We start from the raw sequence: 19,350 nt of genomic DNA on the forward strand, positions 1-19,350 counted from the left end.
GTTAGCACTGCTGCCTCTCTGCGCCAGGAATCCGGGTTCAATTCCGGCCTCGGGTCACTGTCTGTGTGGAGTTTGCATGTTCTCCCCGTGTCTACGTGGATTTCCTCCGGATGCTCCGGTTTCCTTCCACACTCTAAAGATGTGCGGATTAGGTTGACTGGCCATGCTAAATTGACCCTAGTGTCAGGGGGATTAGCAGGGTAAATATGTGGGGTTGCGGTCTCGATGGGCCGAATGGCCTCCTTCTGCTCTGTAGGGATTCTATAATTTAAAAAATAGGTTGAAAAATTGAAGGCCTATTTATGTTATAAAATGTGAACACCAACAATGCATACCACTCAAACCTGAGTGATTTATGACTGGTGAGAGGAGATTGTACAAGGTATTGCATTCTAAATATTGTGCCATATTTAAGAGCAAAACTATGCTCCCGTTCTTGTTTTGCTTCATTCGTGCAGCGGACAATCATAAGAAGTCTGTAATTAATTGGATAGGTAGATTTAACTGGCAGATATGAAAAAAACGTATTAATCAAGTTTCTAGTGGGTTGAGTAAAATAAACTGGCAGAAATAAAACCAAAACACAAAATTTCTGACAGGTGAATGGTTTCCAAATATAAGTTCAATTGGGAGAGAAAGTACTGGAAACCAAAGAGATAAAACAGATTATGGGGCAAGATTTAAATTAATTTTAAACTCACCCATTTAACACAGAGTTACAAATCACGGGGTCACCCAAGTGTCCATTTGGAGCATTTGACAAATATTTATCCACGTGAAGCAGACTGTTCAGCCCTCACATCACAAGGGCCGATACAAAACCTTGTTTGCTGTCATGTCATATGTGTTGCATATTCTAGTGTTGAGGAACATGTAGTTTTAAGCACAACATTTAAGCACTTTGCTGACCAAAACACAAAGCGATCAAAGCAATAGTTTTGTAATTAGTCCCACTGATGTGGAGTCATAACCAATGCTTCAATCGGTAGCATTATTTCCATTTGAAATCTATAATTTCTGTCAAAATTACATTGTTCAACAAAATATACTCCATGATATTGCTATCAAAACACCAGTTGGTTTTATTTGACTAACCTAATCCAGAAATCTCATATTGCTTCACTTTTCTTCTAAGTCGTATCGGTCCTTTTGTCCACTGTTCATCGTTATTAGATTCACTTAATTCTTTGCTCGAATCATCTACATCTGCCTCTCTGTAATAAAGCTTGTAACCCTGGATCTGGACTTGATTAGAGGGTGGTTGCCATGTGACCAGCAGCGAGTCTACTTTTGCCTTCACCTTCATTTCTGTTGGAGCAAAGGGAACTGGAGCAAAGAAGAACAGGTCATGATAATAGTCAAACTGTTAACTGCAATTATTGATAATGCTCGAGCCTCTCTAAACATGAGGTCATCCAAAACACTGCTGCTAGTGTCATAACTCAAGTTCTATTAGCTTATCACCCAGGGCTGACTGAAATACAGGGTGGAATTCTCCCAAAAAAATTCAAAGTGCCAAATTCGCGTAAAAACTGGAGTAACTCCTGCTGCTTTTTTCAGGATTTCCAAAATGAATTGCCCACACTCTGTGATGCACAGAGTATCCTAGCATAAATCTCAGTAAAAATCAGTGGACAGAGCCTATTCCTACTGGAGATGCTGGCAGCATAGCGCTAAGTGGGCCACTGCACTATGATCTGTCATAGCAGAGATTGGCACATGTATTGTAGCTCCGCACTGCCGAACACTGGCCAGTCTGATCTATAGTGACCTATAGTATAGTGTTGTCTAAATTCATCACTATAGATGCTTTGCTAAAAGGCATATTTTTCTTTGTATGTAAAAGAACTGAAAAGTTAAGAAATTTCTAATGGGATATGGTTAATGAATATGCCAGGTGGGCAGTATATGCACTAAATTAAAATGGAGAACATGCTATTTACAGTGCAGCTTAAACAGGAATGGATATTGCACATGTTCTACAACGGATAATGAAGAATATGTACATTCTTATTTCATGGAAAATTAATCTTTTAATGAACCTGCTAATCTGAAGAGATAATTCCTACCCATTATTAGCTTATTTCGTTCTGGGATCAGGTGCTGAGTCCAGTCTGATGGTGCGCCATATCCCACAGTGGTGCTTGCTGCAATCCGAACTTTATAAATTTTCTTGGATTGTACAGTAGGAAGCGTGACTTGAGTCACATTTCCGTCAACTTCAATCGAATAAATCTGATCTGTTACACAAACAGAGATAACATCTATTAACTGGGTGAATAAAAAGTCTGAATTTGTAGTCAAGACCACATGAGTTTTGCAAGATAGAATTCTTTACATTTCCATAAATATGTTGCATATATTCATTTCTGGCAACCTGTCAATCAAAAATATGAACTAAGAACATAGATTAATTGACATCACAAGTTAAGCATTTTGTTCTTGAGCAGTTAAACTTCAGGTTCAAGAGCTTTGATAATGTTTACATGGGACTAAATATTTCATACAAGTTTGTTTTTTTTCTCATTTATCCTTCAAGGCAAAGATGACCATGTCCATCATCTAGGTTTTTGGAAGGGTTCCAGCAAGTGGCTGCTAAGCTCAACCAGTTCCCAGAAGGTTCTGCTACAAATAGGAGAGAAAACCTCAGACAATTGAGCTTTAGAGTTGCTGGCTCCAGATTTCCTCTCCTTGCTATTTGTCTCTGTCTTTGATATGCATTTGCATCGAAAGAGGTTGCACCATTTATATTTGGTTGTGCCAAGTGCAGTGATCCTGAGCGAGCTTCTCTCAGGACTCAAATTCAATAACAAAGCTTTTAAGTGAAGGTTTCTGAGTGTCCTTACAGCACTTCCACAGCAACACACCTCAGATTCAAGCACTTGGTAGGAAATTTGCTTTGGTGAGCAAGATCAGCAAATTATGCTCTCCCTCGCAGGTATTTTAGGCAGGGGGAGCATGAAACCACAGGAACTGGATTCCCTCCAGGAACTGCCCCAATCAGACAGCGATTGTACCTTCAGGTGGGCAAAGTCTCAGAAGGGAAGCCCATCCTTGTTCCAATTAAGGCCCTTAAGTGGCCAATTAATGGCCACTTAAGGTCCATTTCCCACCTAGCCTCAATTTTTAGGCTGTCAGGGGCATTCAACCTCCGTGTAGGAAGGCCGGAAAGAATCGAAGTTAGACCTCAAGCAAGATGGGAGGGGGGGACTCTTCCATCAGAAGTCCCCTTCTAATTGGGGCATCCTTTCCTTAAGTCCAGTGACTTCTGGACCTCTCCCCACTTCGCCTCACCCGTCTTCTCCCCCAATATTTGGAATATTGTGTGCAGTTCTGGTCACCTCACTATAAGAAGGATGTGGAAGCGCTGGAAAGAGTGCAGAGGAGATTTACCAGGATGCTGCCTGGTTTGGAGGGTAGGTCATATGAGGAAAGGTTGAGGGAGCTAGGGCTGTTCTCTCTGGAGCGGAGGAGGCTGAGGGGAGACTTAATAGAGGTGTATAAAATGATGAAGGGGATAGATAGAGTGAACGTTCAAAGACTATTTCCTCGGGTGGATGGAGCTATTACAAGGGGGCATAACTATAGGGTTCGTGGTGGGAGATACAGGACGGATATCAGAGGTAGGTTCTTTACGCAGAGAGTGGTTGGGGTGTGGAATGGACTGCCTGCAGTGATAGTGGAGTCAGACACTTTAGAAACATTTAAGCGGTTATTGGATAGGCACATGGAGCACACCAGGATGGTAGGGAGTGGGATAGCTTGATCTTGGTTTCAGATAAAGCTCGGCACAACATCGTGGGCCGAAGGGCCTGTTCTGTGCTGTACTGTTCTATGTTCTATGTTCAATCGCCCCGACTCCCCCCCAAATTCTGGCCATGGACTGAAACCTTGGGCTCGAGATAGGGCTTTTCTGGAATAGGCTGGTACATGACTTCTGTTTTCTGTGTGTTAATTGTAAGGCCACATTGTTGCATGCATTGGAGAACACACCCATGCTATATTGCATTCCCAGCTCTGAACTGGCAGCTAATGCAGAAGTCATCAGCAAACAAGGAAAGTCAAAGTATGTCCTTAAAAACCTTGGTCTTTGCTAGGAGTCATCTCAGATTGAGCAGCTTCTAGTCTGTACGATATCCAATGTTGATGCCAGAATCTCCATCATGGAAAGCATCAGGAAGCATGGAGGAGAAAAACATGAAGAGGGTTCGAGCTGGCAGGCAGTCCTGTTCTATTAGTGACTGGGAATAGGTCAGAAGACTCACCATCATTCAGGATATGTGCAAGCAGGCCATCAAATCATCACATTTTTCAGGACAACCTAATTTCTCCATTACCATCAGATGCCCCTCGAAGCTGACTTGGTCAAGTCAGCAAATGTAGTACAAAGGTAATGTTCTGTTTCTGGCATTTCTGCTGGAGTTTTCTAACTGTAAACACAATATCAGTGGCTCCTCAACCTTTTCTGAAACCACATGGACCCTTGGCAGCAGATCCTAGTTGAGATATTGCACTTAAGCAGTTCAGAAGGGTTCCGGCAAAGAGTTTGCTACCAATGAGGAGGAATGAGATTCTTCTATGATTGTCACAAGATCAGCAAATTCCTTTCTGCTTGTACAGATGGACAACGGCGGAACCTTTGTATCCTTGAAGAATAGTTCCTTGCTCCCTCAGACTGAAAGAGCTCAGTGAGCTTCTTGACTGGCCAATAACTTTCAGCCTCAGAGACTTAAACTCTTGGAGTCTTGCCACAAGACAAAAGCTTGATTGTATTTGTAATTACGAACAGCACAGGACGGTCATCAAGACAGCAGTTCATCCTTCTTTGTCAATGGATGAAGGCCGATTGAGGCTCTGGTTAAAGTCAAGTGCTCATCTTTGTAGAATTTTGGCTTTTTTCTATGAGAGGTGTTGACCTGTCGACACCATGTATTGATCATGAACTAGTAGGCTGGGGTTTGTAGACAGATTTCAGTTCATCAAACCGAAACTCTTCCGCCTTTGTGGATGACTGAAGTTAAACTGCTTTCTGATAAGCCAATTGTCTTCCATCCCTGAGCCTACATTGGACAGTCCTGCAGATGTTTCAGTTGGCATCGTGCTTGGATAGTGAGAACTTTAGCCCTGTAGAGGTTATGTTTCTCCTCCAGCAGTTTCTGGATTACATTGATGTTTAAGAAGCCTGTATTGATGCTAATGAGGTAGGGTCCTGGGTCTTTTTTATCTTTATTCTTCTATGGGATGTTGTCCACCCATAATTGTCCTTGAATTGAGTGGTTTGCTAGAACATTTCAGAGGGCAGTTAAGAGTCAACCTGTTGCTGTGGGTCTGGAGTCACATGTAGGCCAAGCTGAGTCAGGATGACAGGTTTCCTTCCCTAAAGGACATTAGTGAACCAGATGGGTTTTTACAACAATCAATGTTTTGTCATGGTTACCATTACTGGAAATTAGTTTTTGATTCCAGATTTACTAACTGAATTTAAATTCCACCAGTTGCGATGGGGACCCATGGACCTCTGAATTACTAGGCAAGTGACATTAGCACTATGCCACCATCTCTTTCTATAGCAATGGAGTACACACTATATCCCTGAAGGTCGCTCAGTCTCATTCAGTCAAGCTCAATGTAGTGTGTGTCCATTTTCACCCTACACAAGTGACTCTTGCATTTTCTGAGAGAAATTCCTTCCTGACTACCTGTTTGAACTTTTAGAAATTGTGATGCTTCTGGCCCTTCATGCCCTGGAGGCATCTATGGGGATGCAGCTTGATATTTAGCTGTGAAATGATAAAACCTAATCTCTCCAGCAGTCAACGCCACACATGGCATTACACATCCAGCCTGCCTGTCCCTCTACCTGGTGACGACATTGTTGATTAGATGCCAATGCACAGAATGGGAATGCATCCAAGACATCTTGTTGCGATAAGGAAGGCAGAAATCTGTGCTCGTGATTAAGAGCTCATGCACACATCTTTAGCAAGAGACAACCATTGCTATTACAACAGCCAACCCTATTTTTTTCCAATGACTTCTTCCCACACCTGGCAATCTGCACCAACCCTTGCGCTGAAGTCACCAGGAATAATTAGTTTGTCTGCCTTTGACCAGTAGCAATCAATGGAAAGCGGCATAGAACTTATCCATGACTTTATCAGGGTGAGTCATGTAGGAATATATACGAGAGTTGCTTGGCTTTTGCTGTGCAGTCGGAGTTTTAAGCACCACCACAACGTCATTACACCTTGGGAAGACAAGTAAACATACTGATGAGATGCTTCATGACAAAGGTCTACACCAGCTTTGCACCATTCTTCTTTTCCAAAGCTAGCACAAAAGAACGTACAACCTGCATCAATTTCCTTGACCTGAACCTCTTAGATAGACAAATGTCACAGTGGCAATCTAGATATTGTATCTAGCCAGCTCTCTACTGATAAAAGTAGTTTTTTCTCGGATCTGTTGGCTGTAGTGTTGCCCATATTCCAAACTATATCAGACTTTGGATGGTTCAAATTCTCTTAGCCGAATAATTGCCCAGGAAAAGGTCAAAGTATTAAAACCATGTCTAACTCCAGGGTAATTATACTACTGATCCCACACACTTGCTTCAAAACCCCGACCACCCTCCCAATCACCCTTCCGACCTAACTACCCTTCCAATGCCCTCGACTAACCCCCACCCCAGACTAACTACCTGATATTCAATCTTTGAAATAATTTGCAATATTTTATGCTGCGGTGTGTTAGTTTAATAAAATTCACCTTCTGAAGAGAACAATAAAGTGTCTGTGCAGCAATTCCAAAAACTCTAAATACTTAGTTTCCTCTATTGATTATTAAATATGGTTGTCATGTTGCCTGTCCACAGAGTAACAACTTTGCCAATTTATCCAGCAAGATGCTTGGATCATGTAAACTGCTTACAATGTGGCTATTTACTCCACATGTTTAAATTCAATTGATAGTTTGATTACAATGAGTAATGATTTCATGGAATCTGGGCAGTCTGTCCACTAGGTAGTAGAAACCTAACCTACCCTGGTCCAAGCTGTCATGTGCTGGATGGGAGATCATGTATAAATATGTGTATCATACTTGTGAGATTTGGAGGGGGAATTAAGCTGAAACATACATCATAATTCAAATTAGTGCAGAGATTATTCTACAAAGTTTCAATGCAGTAACATATCACAGACATTTGTGAGGCGCAACCATATTACTACAGGTCTCTGTAACTAGCTGTGCTATTGGCAGTATTAGGGTTATAACAGAGTTTGTTTTTATTCATTCACGGGATGTGGATGTTGCTGGCAAGGCCAGCATTTATTGTCCATCCATAATTGCCCTTCAGAAGGTGGTGGTACTTCAGAGGGCTGCTCAGAATCACGTTGCTGCAGTTCTGGAGTTACATATAGGCCAGGCTGCATAAAATTGGCAGATTTCCTCTCCTAAAGAGCAATTACTGAACTGTGTTTTTGCAACAATTCAGTAGTTCCTTGGTCACAATTACTAATACTAGAAATTGTATTCTAGTATTAGAATACAATTCTAATATTGTACTCTATACAATATTAGAATTGTATAGGATTCTATACAATCCTATACAATTGTCTCGGATTGTATAGAATCCTATACAATTCCAAGTTGTATAGGGAACAAGGACATAAACTGGTCATGCCTATTCATACAAAACGTTCACTGGAAACCACCCCAACGAGCCAGAATACATAATATTCGGGAATTTAGACAATGGTGCAAATATGAAAGTAACTGAAGCTAAGAATGTAGCTGAATAGTGTGAGCAGCATGGTGAACAGTTCAAAGTCCAGTTGATGCACACAGCTGCTATTGTATTCTCAGTATATTGGCTAAATTGATGAGAGTAATGTTCTGATCCCTAGCATGGTCTGGAGAAGTAAACATGAAAAAACTACCTGCACTGAGTAGTCAAAACAAGATAATTGGTTTAGTAGCGTTGAACAGGAAAGATAAGCAGCAAAGCTAACTAAACAAAAAAAATCATCACTATTGGGGTAACAGTGGTTATGCTACTAGGCTCTTAATCCAGAGGCCTGAATTAATAACTAGGAGACACAAGTTCAAATCCCGCCATGGCAGCTGGGGAATTTAAGTTCAATTAATTTTAAAAATCTAGTATTAGTAATTGTGACCAAGGAACTACTGAATTGTTGCAAAAACACAGTTCAGTAATTGCTCTTTAGGAGGGGAAATCTGCCAATTTTATGCAGCCTGGCCTTTATGTAACTCCAGAACTGCAGCAACGTGATTCTGAGCAGCCCTCTGAAGTACCACCACCTTCTGAAGGGCAATTATGGATGGACAATAAATGCTGGCCTTGCCAGCAACATCCACATCCCGTGAATGAATAAAAACAAACTCTGTTATAACCCTAATACTGCAAATAGCACAGCTAGTTAATTTCATGTTGTTCTTTCAGAAATAAAGCCATTGGGGAGATGACCAGAAATAAACAATCCTGCTACTGACAGACCAGACAGAAATTGTCATAAATTTTCAACAATGAAAGACAGCCATTCTAAAGCTGACCTTAACATCAAATGTTCTGAGTTGCAGTCATTGTGCTTTGTAATTAAAAAGTACAAAGAAAACAGCAATCTCAGAAATGTCCACCAAATCAACACTTTCTATTTTCAAACAATAGGAGCGTGGCAGAATTCAAACATATCAAATAAGCAGGCTGTACATACCTTCTTTCAACGTGCAGTAATCAATGCGGTATTTTGTTATTCTACCATGGCTGAGCTCTGGAGAAAGAGGAAGCCATGTCACCCGAATATCAGTGAGAGTGGGAATCGACAAGGACAGCTGAGGAGCAGTACTTGGGACTGTTGACAAATATAAAGAAAGCGTAAGGACCATTAGAGAATTCCATAGAATATCTTCAAACTGGGTTTAACAATGAAATAGAGCTCACTTGTAAAATTAAAGTCAAAGCTATTTATTACATAAAGAATTGCCATATTTTTCAATGTACTTCACAGCCAATCCACAGTGAAGTAGAAATACAGAACCTCTCCAGACACAAGGAAAGAAAACCAGTGCACCTTCTAAAAGATGATTTAACACAAGCCCATTGTACTCACAGTAGATGGACACTGCAGAACATTTAAACCTGCTAACCATACCTAAAGGGTGTAGAGGATGAAAAGAACCTTAGTTATGGTAGAAAGCAACGCTAACAATTGGACTGTAACCACCATTTGAGTAGTCTTCAAAATGCTGACTGACCACAGATCCAATAATTTTGGGAAGGGGGGGGTGATCTTGTGATCATCAATTCTGAGTTTGCTCCACTGATCTTACATAAATTTTAATAAAATGAATTGAAGATTTATTTTCTATGCGATGGAGTAGATTTTATTTTGCTAGATGGAACCTAAATTTTTTTTTCATGGAGTACAACTGAAGGCAACATTTAAATGGGGAGGAGTAATACAACGGATAAACAAAGGTAGAAAATAACTAGAGAGAAAAGAAGAAAAAGTCAGTGAGAAACAAAGTTATTATTGGTCAATGTGACAGTCAGAAAGTAGTTGGCACACACAATATACTGGTACAGATACGGTGTCCCAAAACCGCTACCTCAGGGCTGGATCTGTGCCGGGTTTTGGATCCTGTCGGTTTTCGGGCCGGGCAGATCGAGTTAGGTGGGGCCACGGGTCACTCGGACCACTGGGCAAGACCACACGCAAAGCCTATAATTAGTCTCCTATGCCAATGCAACGCCTAGCTAACAAGCGGGTACGTTATTTTGATCATTCAATAGGAATTAAAATTTATGCTTGGCAGCTTATAAAAACGTTTAGTTTTTGGACAACAGCAGTTTTCAGTTAGCCAGATTTGAAACAGATATTATGATTGTACTTTTCTTCCCAAGTCCCAGCCAGAGGGGATGCGCTGCACAGAAGCAGCACAGGTTAAACTGCTACACCCTGAACCTGATTTGGATCTTAACATTAAAATTGCTCAGGTCTGTTGCCAACATTATGCATGTCAATGGCATGTCAACTAAACCTGTATTTTATTCCTTTCTATTTGGTTATTTTAGTTAGTATTCAATTGGAAAGTAAAAATTCTAGCAATTTCACAAAGCTTTTCTTTCCAAGATTGACCTAAAAATATCTAGCCAATCTCCTTGCAACAAAAGCAGATTTGGCGATGACAGTACAAAAATATCACTGGAATGCACCCACCATAACACTCACTTATAGTCACCATCATACTGCAACTTTCGATAATACCGTTTGCTTTGACTGTCATGGCTGAACTGATCATATAGTCCTAGAAACAAAATGGCAAACTACACAAACTTGCAACCTCAATGCAGAGATGGCTCAGCCTCCATAAACCTTATGGAGGCCACCTTATCCACTCTATCCTGTATTCTGCATCTGGGTTTAACTTTAATTTATTTTTCCTTCTTTTGCAGCCACTGGAAAATTATAAATGGTTAGAACAAAATTGCACTCAAGTGCTTTAAATTTATTTGATTTATTATTGTCACATATATTTAACATAGTGAAAAGTGTTGTTTCTTGCACGCTATACAGGCAAAGCATTCCGTTCATGGAGGAGGAAACGAGAGTGTGCAGAATGTGGTGTTACAGTCATAGCTAGGGTGTAGAGACAGATCAACTTAATGCAAGGTAAGTCCATTCAAAAGTCTGACAGCAGCAGGGAAGAAGCTGTTCTTGAGTCGGTTGGTACGTGATCTCAGACTTTTGTATCTTTTACCTGATGGAAGGTGGTGGAAGAGAGAATGTTCGGGGTGCGTGGGGTCCTTAATTATGCTGGCGGCTTTGCTGAGGCAGTGGGAAGTGTAGACAGAGTCAATGGATGGGAGGCTGGTTTGCGTGATGGATTGGGCTACATTCACGACCTTTTGTCGTTCCTTGGGGATTGAGCAGAGCAGGAGCCATACCAAGCTGTGATACAACCAGAAAGAATGCTTTTTATGGTGCATCTGTAAAAGTTGACATGCCAAATTTCCTTAGTCTTCTGAGAAAGAAGAGGCGTTGGTGGGCTTTCTTAACTATAGTGTCGGCATGGGGGGACCAGGACAGGTTGTTGGTGATCTGGACACCTAAAAACTCTTTAATATCTGGTTCAAATCTGGCTAACTGAAAACTGCTGTTGTCCAAAAACCAAACATTTTTATAAACTGCCAAGCATAAATTTTAATTCCTACTGAATGATTAAAATAACGTACAAGCTTGTTAGCTAGTACATATCCAAATTTAATTTGGCTAAGTGCCTGCTAGTACCAACAATAATCCTGGAGAGAATGGGTGATGAGAAACCCATGGCCACCCAAACATAAACCTCACATTATCATAAATTAAAACTCCAAGGTAAGGATAAACTACATTTCTTCAGAAACAACTAAGACCTCCATCTTAAGGTCACAGAACATTGACCCAATAACCTATAATACTAAAATATTTAATGACATGATGCAAGATGGAGGCCCATATTTGTCACATTTCGTCTTTGTCAGTTCCACTGGCTTCAGTTATAGATATAGTCATCACTAGTGTCATCATTCAAACTAAGACAAATAGCTTTTTATTTTTTAAATTATATTTTCCAGAATTTTAACTTGGGTTCATAGGAATCATAAATAAGCAAAGCAAAGCATGATCTGGACACTTATAACAGAGGTTTTTTAAAATTCATTTGTGGGACATAGGCATTGCTGGCTGGCCATTGCTGACTGGGCAGCATTTATTGCCCATCCCTAGTTGCCCTTGGAGGGCAATTGAGAGTCAACCACATTGCTGTGGCTCTGGAGTCACATGTAGGCCAGACCCGGTAAGGACGGCAGATTTTCTTTCCCAAAGAACATATGTGATGGGTTTTTCCGACAATCGACAATGGTTTCATGGTCATCAGTAGATTCGTAATTCCAGAATTTTTTTTATTGAGTTCAAATTTCACCATTTGCCGTGGTAGGATTCAAATCTGGGTCCCCAGAACATTAGTTGAGTTTCTGGATTAATAGTCTAGCAATAATACCACGAGACCACACCTCCCCTGCAATATTCTGATATCTGTCGAATCTAGGATATTCCTGAAGAATTTTTCATAAACTTTAATCACCAGAAGTTCAAAAGCTTTAAGCTGGAGATACATAAGCTGTTAGAGTTGTGCAAGTGCTGAACTTTACACAATATGAGAACAGACTAGATGATGCACTTGCAAATGCAACATCACAATGTCTTTCTATGCATGCTTGGTAGAACCTTTCAAGATAGTCTGTGATTATGTATAGGGGACGAAAAATTTAAAAGGCTACAGGTTTCACTATCAATCTTTTTTGGAGAAGATTGATGGATTTTTAGTGCAGAATTTCTACAGAATTTTTGCCCCTTCACAAAGAGCATGAACACAATGTGCTCAGTAGATCATAAGTTGTTCTGAAATCTTTCAGAAACTGATTCCATGAAAGAATGGTATTTAAAGTTTTTAAACTTACAATATGTAGAATATCTGGAGATTATTAGATTGTGACCAGCAGTTCATATTGTCAAATCTTAACTTGAGAAATGAGTTTGGTTTCCTTTGAAGAAACCAGACGGATTCAAAAAGGCACACATCCTTTGCTAAATTGGTTCTGACTAAAACGTAGACATGTTCAAGCATTCTCTCCCATTTGCATCAGAAATAATTGTGAACAAACCAAAACTAGAAAAACAAAACTGAAGCTTTGGAAGCTGTAATATAGACAGTAAAGGGGAACCAGTTTAGAATCTAATTTGGCCAATAGCTGATCCAGAATATGCAAAATTCATCCCCATCCCTGTGGAAAGGACAAAGATTAGCAAAGCAAGCTGCGAAACAGGCTTAAAAGACTTAACTTGTATAAGCTTTGTAGAAAAGCATCTCAAATGCTTACTTAAGTTTGAAAATTAAAGTTTCTATACAATAGTGTGACCTCTCAAAATCTGAGCCAAATTGTTAACTTTCTCTAGGCCCTTTCTGTCAATCCACTTCAAGTCACTCCATTTCTGCTCTCCTAACTTCCTGGCATCACACAGTCAATTACCTCCAGTGCAAACTGAATTCATGTCACACAGTCACACTTATCTTTGCCCTATAGACCCGCAAGAAGCCCACTTTATTCTTGTGTGCTGCAATCGCAACCACTCTTGGTGCCCTTCATCTGTCAGCCCTTCATCTGTGCCAGGAGTGTCCAAGCATCTGCCCTTGTGGGTTCTCTAAATTAATATTGAGCTATGATCGGAATTAGGATTTAGCTACCATTGGTAACAGTGCAAATAACAGCCTTTCTGAAGTGCCAAAGGCCTAAACAAATCAAACGGAACAAACCAAGCAAGAAATTAAGAGACTATTTTACAAGTATACCCTACAAATAGGAAGCCTTGCCTGCACAAGGAAATTAGGTGTGCATGCCTCATGATTTTTCATTGATAAAACTGCTTCAGCTTTTTGAGCTAGGTTTGTCTTCAACTGCATTTGTAAATGTTATCTAACCATCTGATCTTACATTCATTTCTCCACCTTGATGTTCTTCCCTTAATTCAAGGACAAACTTCCAGTCTCGTAGTGACTCCGATATCTAATTCATAATTATGTTTCTTGCCTGCGTTTATCACTTAAACATAAGATTTTCTCTCCATGTTCAGTTCTCCAGAATACACACATGGTTCGCTGGTTCATGTTCATCCCACAAAGCAAAGTCCCACATAGCCAATCACTCCAAACTTGCACACTCACAGTCAGCCAAAATTTCAAACTTTTATTCCAGGCCTATCCCAGGTGTGTTTTCACTCAAAGACGCAACACACCTTGTTAAAGTTTTGAGTCTTTTCTTACATCCTTCACTCAAGATTTTTAGTCTCCTTGTCTTAGGTCACTATCGTAGACCAGTCCCAACTCCCTATGTTTATGCCTCCAAAGCATCTACACTATTCTTGAGATCTAGGTAAACTTTCAGCAATTTTCCTGAAGTAATTAAGAGAACTTATCCATTAATTATTGGAATTAACATATGCATTCACTTTACATCTCAATGTGAGCTTTAAATTAATAAACACTTTACAAGGGACAAATGAGGAAATAACTAAAAATAAGAGATAGTTGCAATTCAACTCCTTGAAGCCATAAGAAGTCAGAATTACATGCTCGGTTATTAACTTTTCTTTTGCTACGAGATTCAATCAGTTACAAGTTCTTAAACACAAAGGTATTATTGCGACTTTCTGAATTTAAATGACTATTGTCAGGTTCAAAACTAAAGGCTACTATACATGTTTTTAAAACATTCATTCGGGGATGTGAGCATCGCTGGCTAGACCAGCAATTATTGCCCATCCCCTTGAGGTGGTGGTGGTAAGCTGCCTTGTTGAATTGCTGCAATCCATGTGGTGAAGGTACACCCATATTGCAAATTGTTGTTAGGGAGAACAGGATTTTGATTCAATGACAGTGAAAGAACAGTGATGCATTTTCAAATCAGTGTGGTGAATAGCTTGGAGCAGAACTTCCAGGTGGTGTTGTTCCCATGCATTTGCTGCCCTTGTCCTTCTAGATATTTGTTGTGGGTTTGGAAAGTGCTGTCTAAGAAGTCTTGGTGAGCTCCAGCAGCGCATTTTGCAGATGATACACATTGCTGCCACCCTGCATCGCTGTTGGAGAGAGTGAATGCAACATGAACAAATCTTTATCTGTATTTGTTCAAAAGAAAGTGCAGATGGCTTTTAAATTTAAATTGGATTTAAAGGAACTGTCATAAAGCCAAAACTAGAAAAATCAGATCTCTTTCTATGACGTCATGTCCTTGATCCTACAAGTTTCACACCACTTACCTTGATTTTCTCAGCGATATTTGAATTCATGCTAAAATCCTAATTTTGCATGTACTTTTCAAGATCCCCTGGCATAATGCCTGTTCCTTCAATCTCTTAATGCTTCATACAAAAAGATCCAGTTTGTATGTGCAGATCGCTTATCAGTTCGGTGTGTTTTTCAATGGTCAAAACATATCCACGAGAAAGCCAATTCTCCCCTTCCCCTCACCTTATTCTATAACTTAATCAGTAATGCCTTACAGGTGAGTTCTCCACAAACAATCAAATGAAAATATTTTGTACTGGCTTGTCATACTCGTTGCATAATTCCTACATGGGTTAGTTTTTTCAGTCTAATTAACGACACTCCTGGCATCAGCCTTATTCTGAAGCCCTTGAAATAAATACAAAGCTGGTTCAGCAGCAAATAACAGTGACAATCGCTCATTTTATTCTTTTCATATACTGTATTACTCAACTAGAGCAATCTTTAGTCTAAAGATGTAATTACTGATTTAAAGGGCAAATCCCATTCCAGGAATTCGTGGTTATCTATCACGCAAATAGAGTAACATTATGCCCTCCCATATATTGCAATGCCAAGTCTCTCTGTGAGATAACAATATAGCAAGGGAAAACCATCTTAGACAATGACTTCTGTATTTAATTGCATAAGTGCAGTCACTGCAAGTAGCTGCTTAATTAATTCTTGGAAACAGTGAGCGTTAATAATCCCATCGCTATTTTTTAACCACAAAGTCAGGGCCATAATTTAGTCTAACACCTATATACAATATTGTAGGAGCTCCAAACATTAAACTGAAGTCCCATCTATCTTCAAGTGGAAGTTCGTCCAATCTTTTTGCACAAAATCTATGCTTCAAAAGCATTTTATATGAATGTAATACAATTGATCACTCAGGGCCTCCACAAAATTAGCTAGATAGATAATGTGCCACATTTATTTTTATTTTTTTATATGCCATATTTATTCGGGTTCCTTCAATCAGCCTGCTAAGTAGAGAATGTGATGCATTGTTTACTTGGGTTCACTCTCAGAATATGGTAAGTAGTGAATTAGCTGTGATTAAAGGCACTGGTGAAATGGGTCAACCAGCTATCACTTGTACTGTAATTTATACAATCCTGTATTTATTTAAATATGGTATATTTCATTAATCTCAGTACATAACGCTTACTTGAAGGTGAAAACATACATTAATCAAAGAAACAGCCATTATGAATTGGATACAGACTCCCTATATGCAGCTGATGGAATTTTTCAATGCCCCAACAGGATCATATCATTAAAAATCATCAACATCTATAATATTCAAAGGAACAAAACAAATACATTACCCAAAGTCCTTACCATCTTCCATAGTTTGCACAATCACAGAATGTGAGGTCCTACTGGCACCAAGTTGGGAATAAGCAACAACGTAAAAGGTATAGTTAGTGTTTGGTTGCAAGTCTTTTACTTGAAGCTCTGTAGTGTCATTATTCACTGCAAACTGGTATTCAACATTGTTTGTACCTGTAGAAAAAGACCATGTAACCAGGGGATGAGCTGATCAATGATGGAGAACAAAAAAATTCACAAATAAGCTATACTATTGATTTACATTTGTACTGCTCGAGGGTCAGTTTGTCATTTAATTTAGCATGAACCTGTGAAATAAAGGAACCTTACGTAAAGTGTTAAGTACTCCGAATAGCAACGTGAAAGGAAGGGAAACTAGGAATGTTTTCACTGCATATTACTTAATTGTTCTAATTTTTCAGCATATCTACCCTGTCGATTATTGACTCCATCTTACCATTACAAGTGCTCTAATGATTCTTTCAATGTTTCCTTTTAATTGTATTAGCACCATTTACATTTAAAGATTTCAACCAGTCACTTCATAGTATTATCACACAGGATAGGAGTTTTGGCTTCAAATCTGCACAAGTACAGTCAATATCACAATTATCAGCTTTATAATTCCTAAAGCACTATGTGGTCTAAATTCCATGATAGCTAAAGCAAACACACTTGCTACAATAACATTTAAATGTTAACTCATCAGTAGATGTTTCCTTAACGTGAATAGCTCATGATGTAGGGAGAAACATGGTTAAAAGATTGGCTATTTAACAGGAAACAGAGTGTAGACATAAAAGCTGTAGCAACTGGTGTGCCACAGGAACCAGTTCTGGGGCCTCAGCTGTTTACAATTTATATAAATGATTTGGATGAAGGGACCGGAGGTATTGTTGCCAAATTTGCCAATGGCACAAAGATAAATAGGAAAGTAAGTTGTGAAGTGGACACAAGGAGGCTACAAAATGATATAGATAGGTTAGCTAAGTGGCAAATGGAGTATACTGTGGGAAAAGATGGAATAGTCCATTTTGACAGGAAGAATAAAAAAGATTATTTAAATGGCAAGAGATTTCAATGATTCTATGATTACAGAGCTCTGAGATACAGAGGAATCAGGGTTGTCCTAGTACATAAATGGCAAAACCTTTAGTATGCAGGTGCAGCAAGATATCAGGGAAGTGAATAGAATGTTATTGTCTATTACAAGGGAAATTGAATGCAAAAAGTAGGGAGATAATGCTTCAGTTATACAGGGTATTGGTGAGACCACATCTGCAGTACTGTGCACAGTACTGGTCTCCTTATTTAAGGAAGGATGTAAATGCACTGGAAGAGGTTCCAAGAAGATTTACTAGACTAATGCTTTGCATCGACGAAATGTCTTACGAAGAAAGGTTGGACAGGCCATGCTTGTCACTGGAGTTCCTCTCAGAGGGCCGTGAGTCTTTGGAACTCTCTTCCTCAAAAGGCGGTGGAGGCAGAATATTTTGCCTATGCTTAAGGCAGATAGATTCTTGATAAGCAAGGGGGTGAAAGGTTATCGGGGTAGGCAGGAATGTGGAACTGAGGTTAAAAATCAGATTGGCCATAATCTTATTGAATAACGGAGCAGGCTCAAAGGGCCACGTGGCCTACTCCTGCTCCTAATTCATATGTTCATATAGTCACATTGCAGTAATTATATTTCCCTTCTATCACTTTCATTGTTTGACAGGCAAATTCTGGGAGTGTAGTAAAAATAGTTATACCAAGCCGAGTATTTAATTGGACATAACAATCTGATCTATCTGAAAAATTTAGGAATTTTCATTTATTTCCTTCTGGTACCGAAGAATTTCCCTTCAGCACAACCAGGACCACAAACCGGCAATGAAAACAATTCAACTACAGAGCTAATTGGATATTTTGAGACACTAACAGCATCTTGTGTCAGATCAGCTAGATTAAATTGTACTATCTACCTCAGTTTTGTATCAGTAACCTTTAAAATCACAAGAACAATTAGCACTAGCTTGCTGGCTTCAGAAAAGTTTGTTCTACAACATGCAGTGTTTGGGGCATGGATAAAACACACAACAAATTTTCAGCCCTTACCCACTGCCTTTTGATAGTGAAGGGAGAATCCAATAATTTGTTCACTGTTGTGTTCTGGGCGCTCCCAGGATACCAATACTGCAGCACTTGTTAGAGGTGTGGCAGACACGCTTTTGGGAGCGCTGGGCAAACCTTCTCGGACTGTCACAGCAAGCTTGGCTGTGGTGCACGCCATTCCAATTCTGTTCTCTGCAATACACTGGTAGTAAGCAGCATCCTCCAGTCCAATCTGATTAATCACTAAACTGCCACTGTTCTGGATCTTCACACGACCATTGGACATGATGTCCTCTCCATTTTTCAGCCACCGAATTGTAGGGGTAGGTTCACCTTCAGCTTTACAGGCAAATCTGGCAGTGCTTGCTCGAATCCGAGAGATTGTCTCAGGAAATTGTGTAATCATTGGTGGGGCTGGAAAAGAAAAATGAAATTTCAGAAACTTCATTCAAATGTTTGGGCTTGAAATGTCAGACAATGCATTATTCCAAATCCAGAAAATAATTCACCTCTATAAAGTTTCTAACGCCACAAAAATTATAAAGAACTTAATAACATTTTTATTGGTATGCAGAAGAGAAACATAGAAACCCTACAGTACAGAAAGAGGCCATTCGACCCATCGAGTCTGCACCAACCACAATCCCACCCAGGCCCTACCCCCATATCCCTACATATTTACTCACTAATCCCTCTAACCTACGCATTTCAGGACACTAAGGGACAATTTTTAGCACGGCCAATCAACCTAACCCGCACATTTTTGGACTGTGGGAGGAAACCGGGGCACCCGGAGGAAACCCACGCAAACACGAGGAGAATGTGCAAACTCCACACAGACAGTGACCCAAGCCGGGAATCGAACCCAGGTCCCTGGAGCTGTGAAGCAGCAGTGCTAACCACTGTGCTACCGTGCTGCCCCTTAAGAGGCGGCAACTTAAGAGGTATATACCTTATTTATATATCTTATTTAAAACATGCAATTGTATTTTTCCATAATATTTGTTGCTGTAAACAGTCTAATTCTTGAGC

At 39.8% G+C, this 19,350-nt stretch overlaps 1 protein-coding gene across 2 annotated transcripts in view; it reads right to left on the bottom strand.

Annotated features, from left to right (window-relative positions):
* Positions 1 to 19,350, bottom strand: part of igdcc4 (immunoglobulin superfamily, DCC subclass, member 4) — a 134,806-nt gene that overhangs the window by 39,041 nt on the left and 76,415 nt on the right. For both annotated transcript variants that reach the window (XM_078241322.1, XM_078241323.1), the window contains exons 7-11: positions 18,322 to 18,732; positions 16,231 to 16,395; positions 8,736 to 8,873; positions 2,070 to 2,240; positions 1,096 to 1,326 (exon numbers count right to left, since the gene is read on the bottom strand). In XM_078241322.1, the coding sequence (XP_078097448.1) occupies positions 1,096 to 1,326; positions 2,070 to 2,240; positions 8,736 to 8,873; positions 16,231 to 16,395; positions 18,322 to 18,732 (1,116 nt within the window). The remainder of the gene's footprint in view (positions 1 to 1,095; positions 1,327 to 2,069; positions 2,241 to 8,735; positions 8,874 to 16,230; positions 16,396 to 18,321; positions 18,733 to 19,350) is intronic.

This window comes from Mustelus asterias, chromosome 24, assembly GCF_964213995.1.
Source record: "Mustelus asterias chromosome 24, sMusAst1.hap1.1, whole genome shotgun sequence".
NCBI lineage: Eukaryota > Metazoa > Chordata > Chondrichthyes > Carcharhiniformes > Triakidae > Mustelus > Mustelus asterias.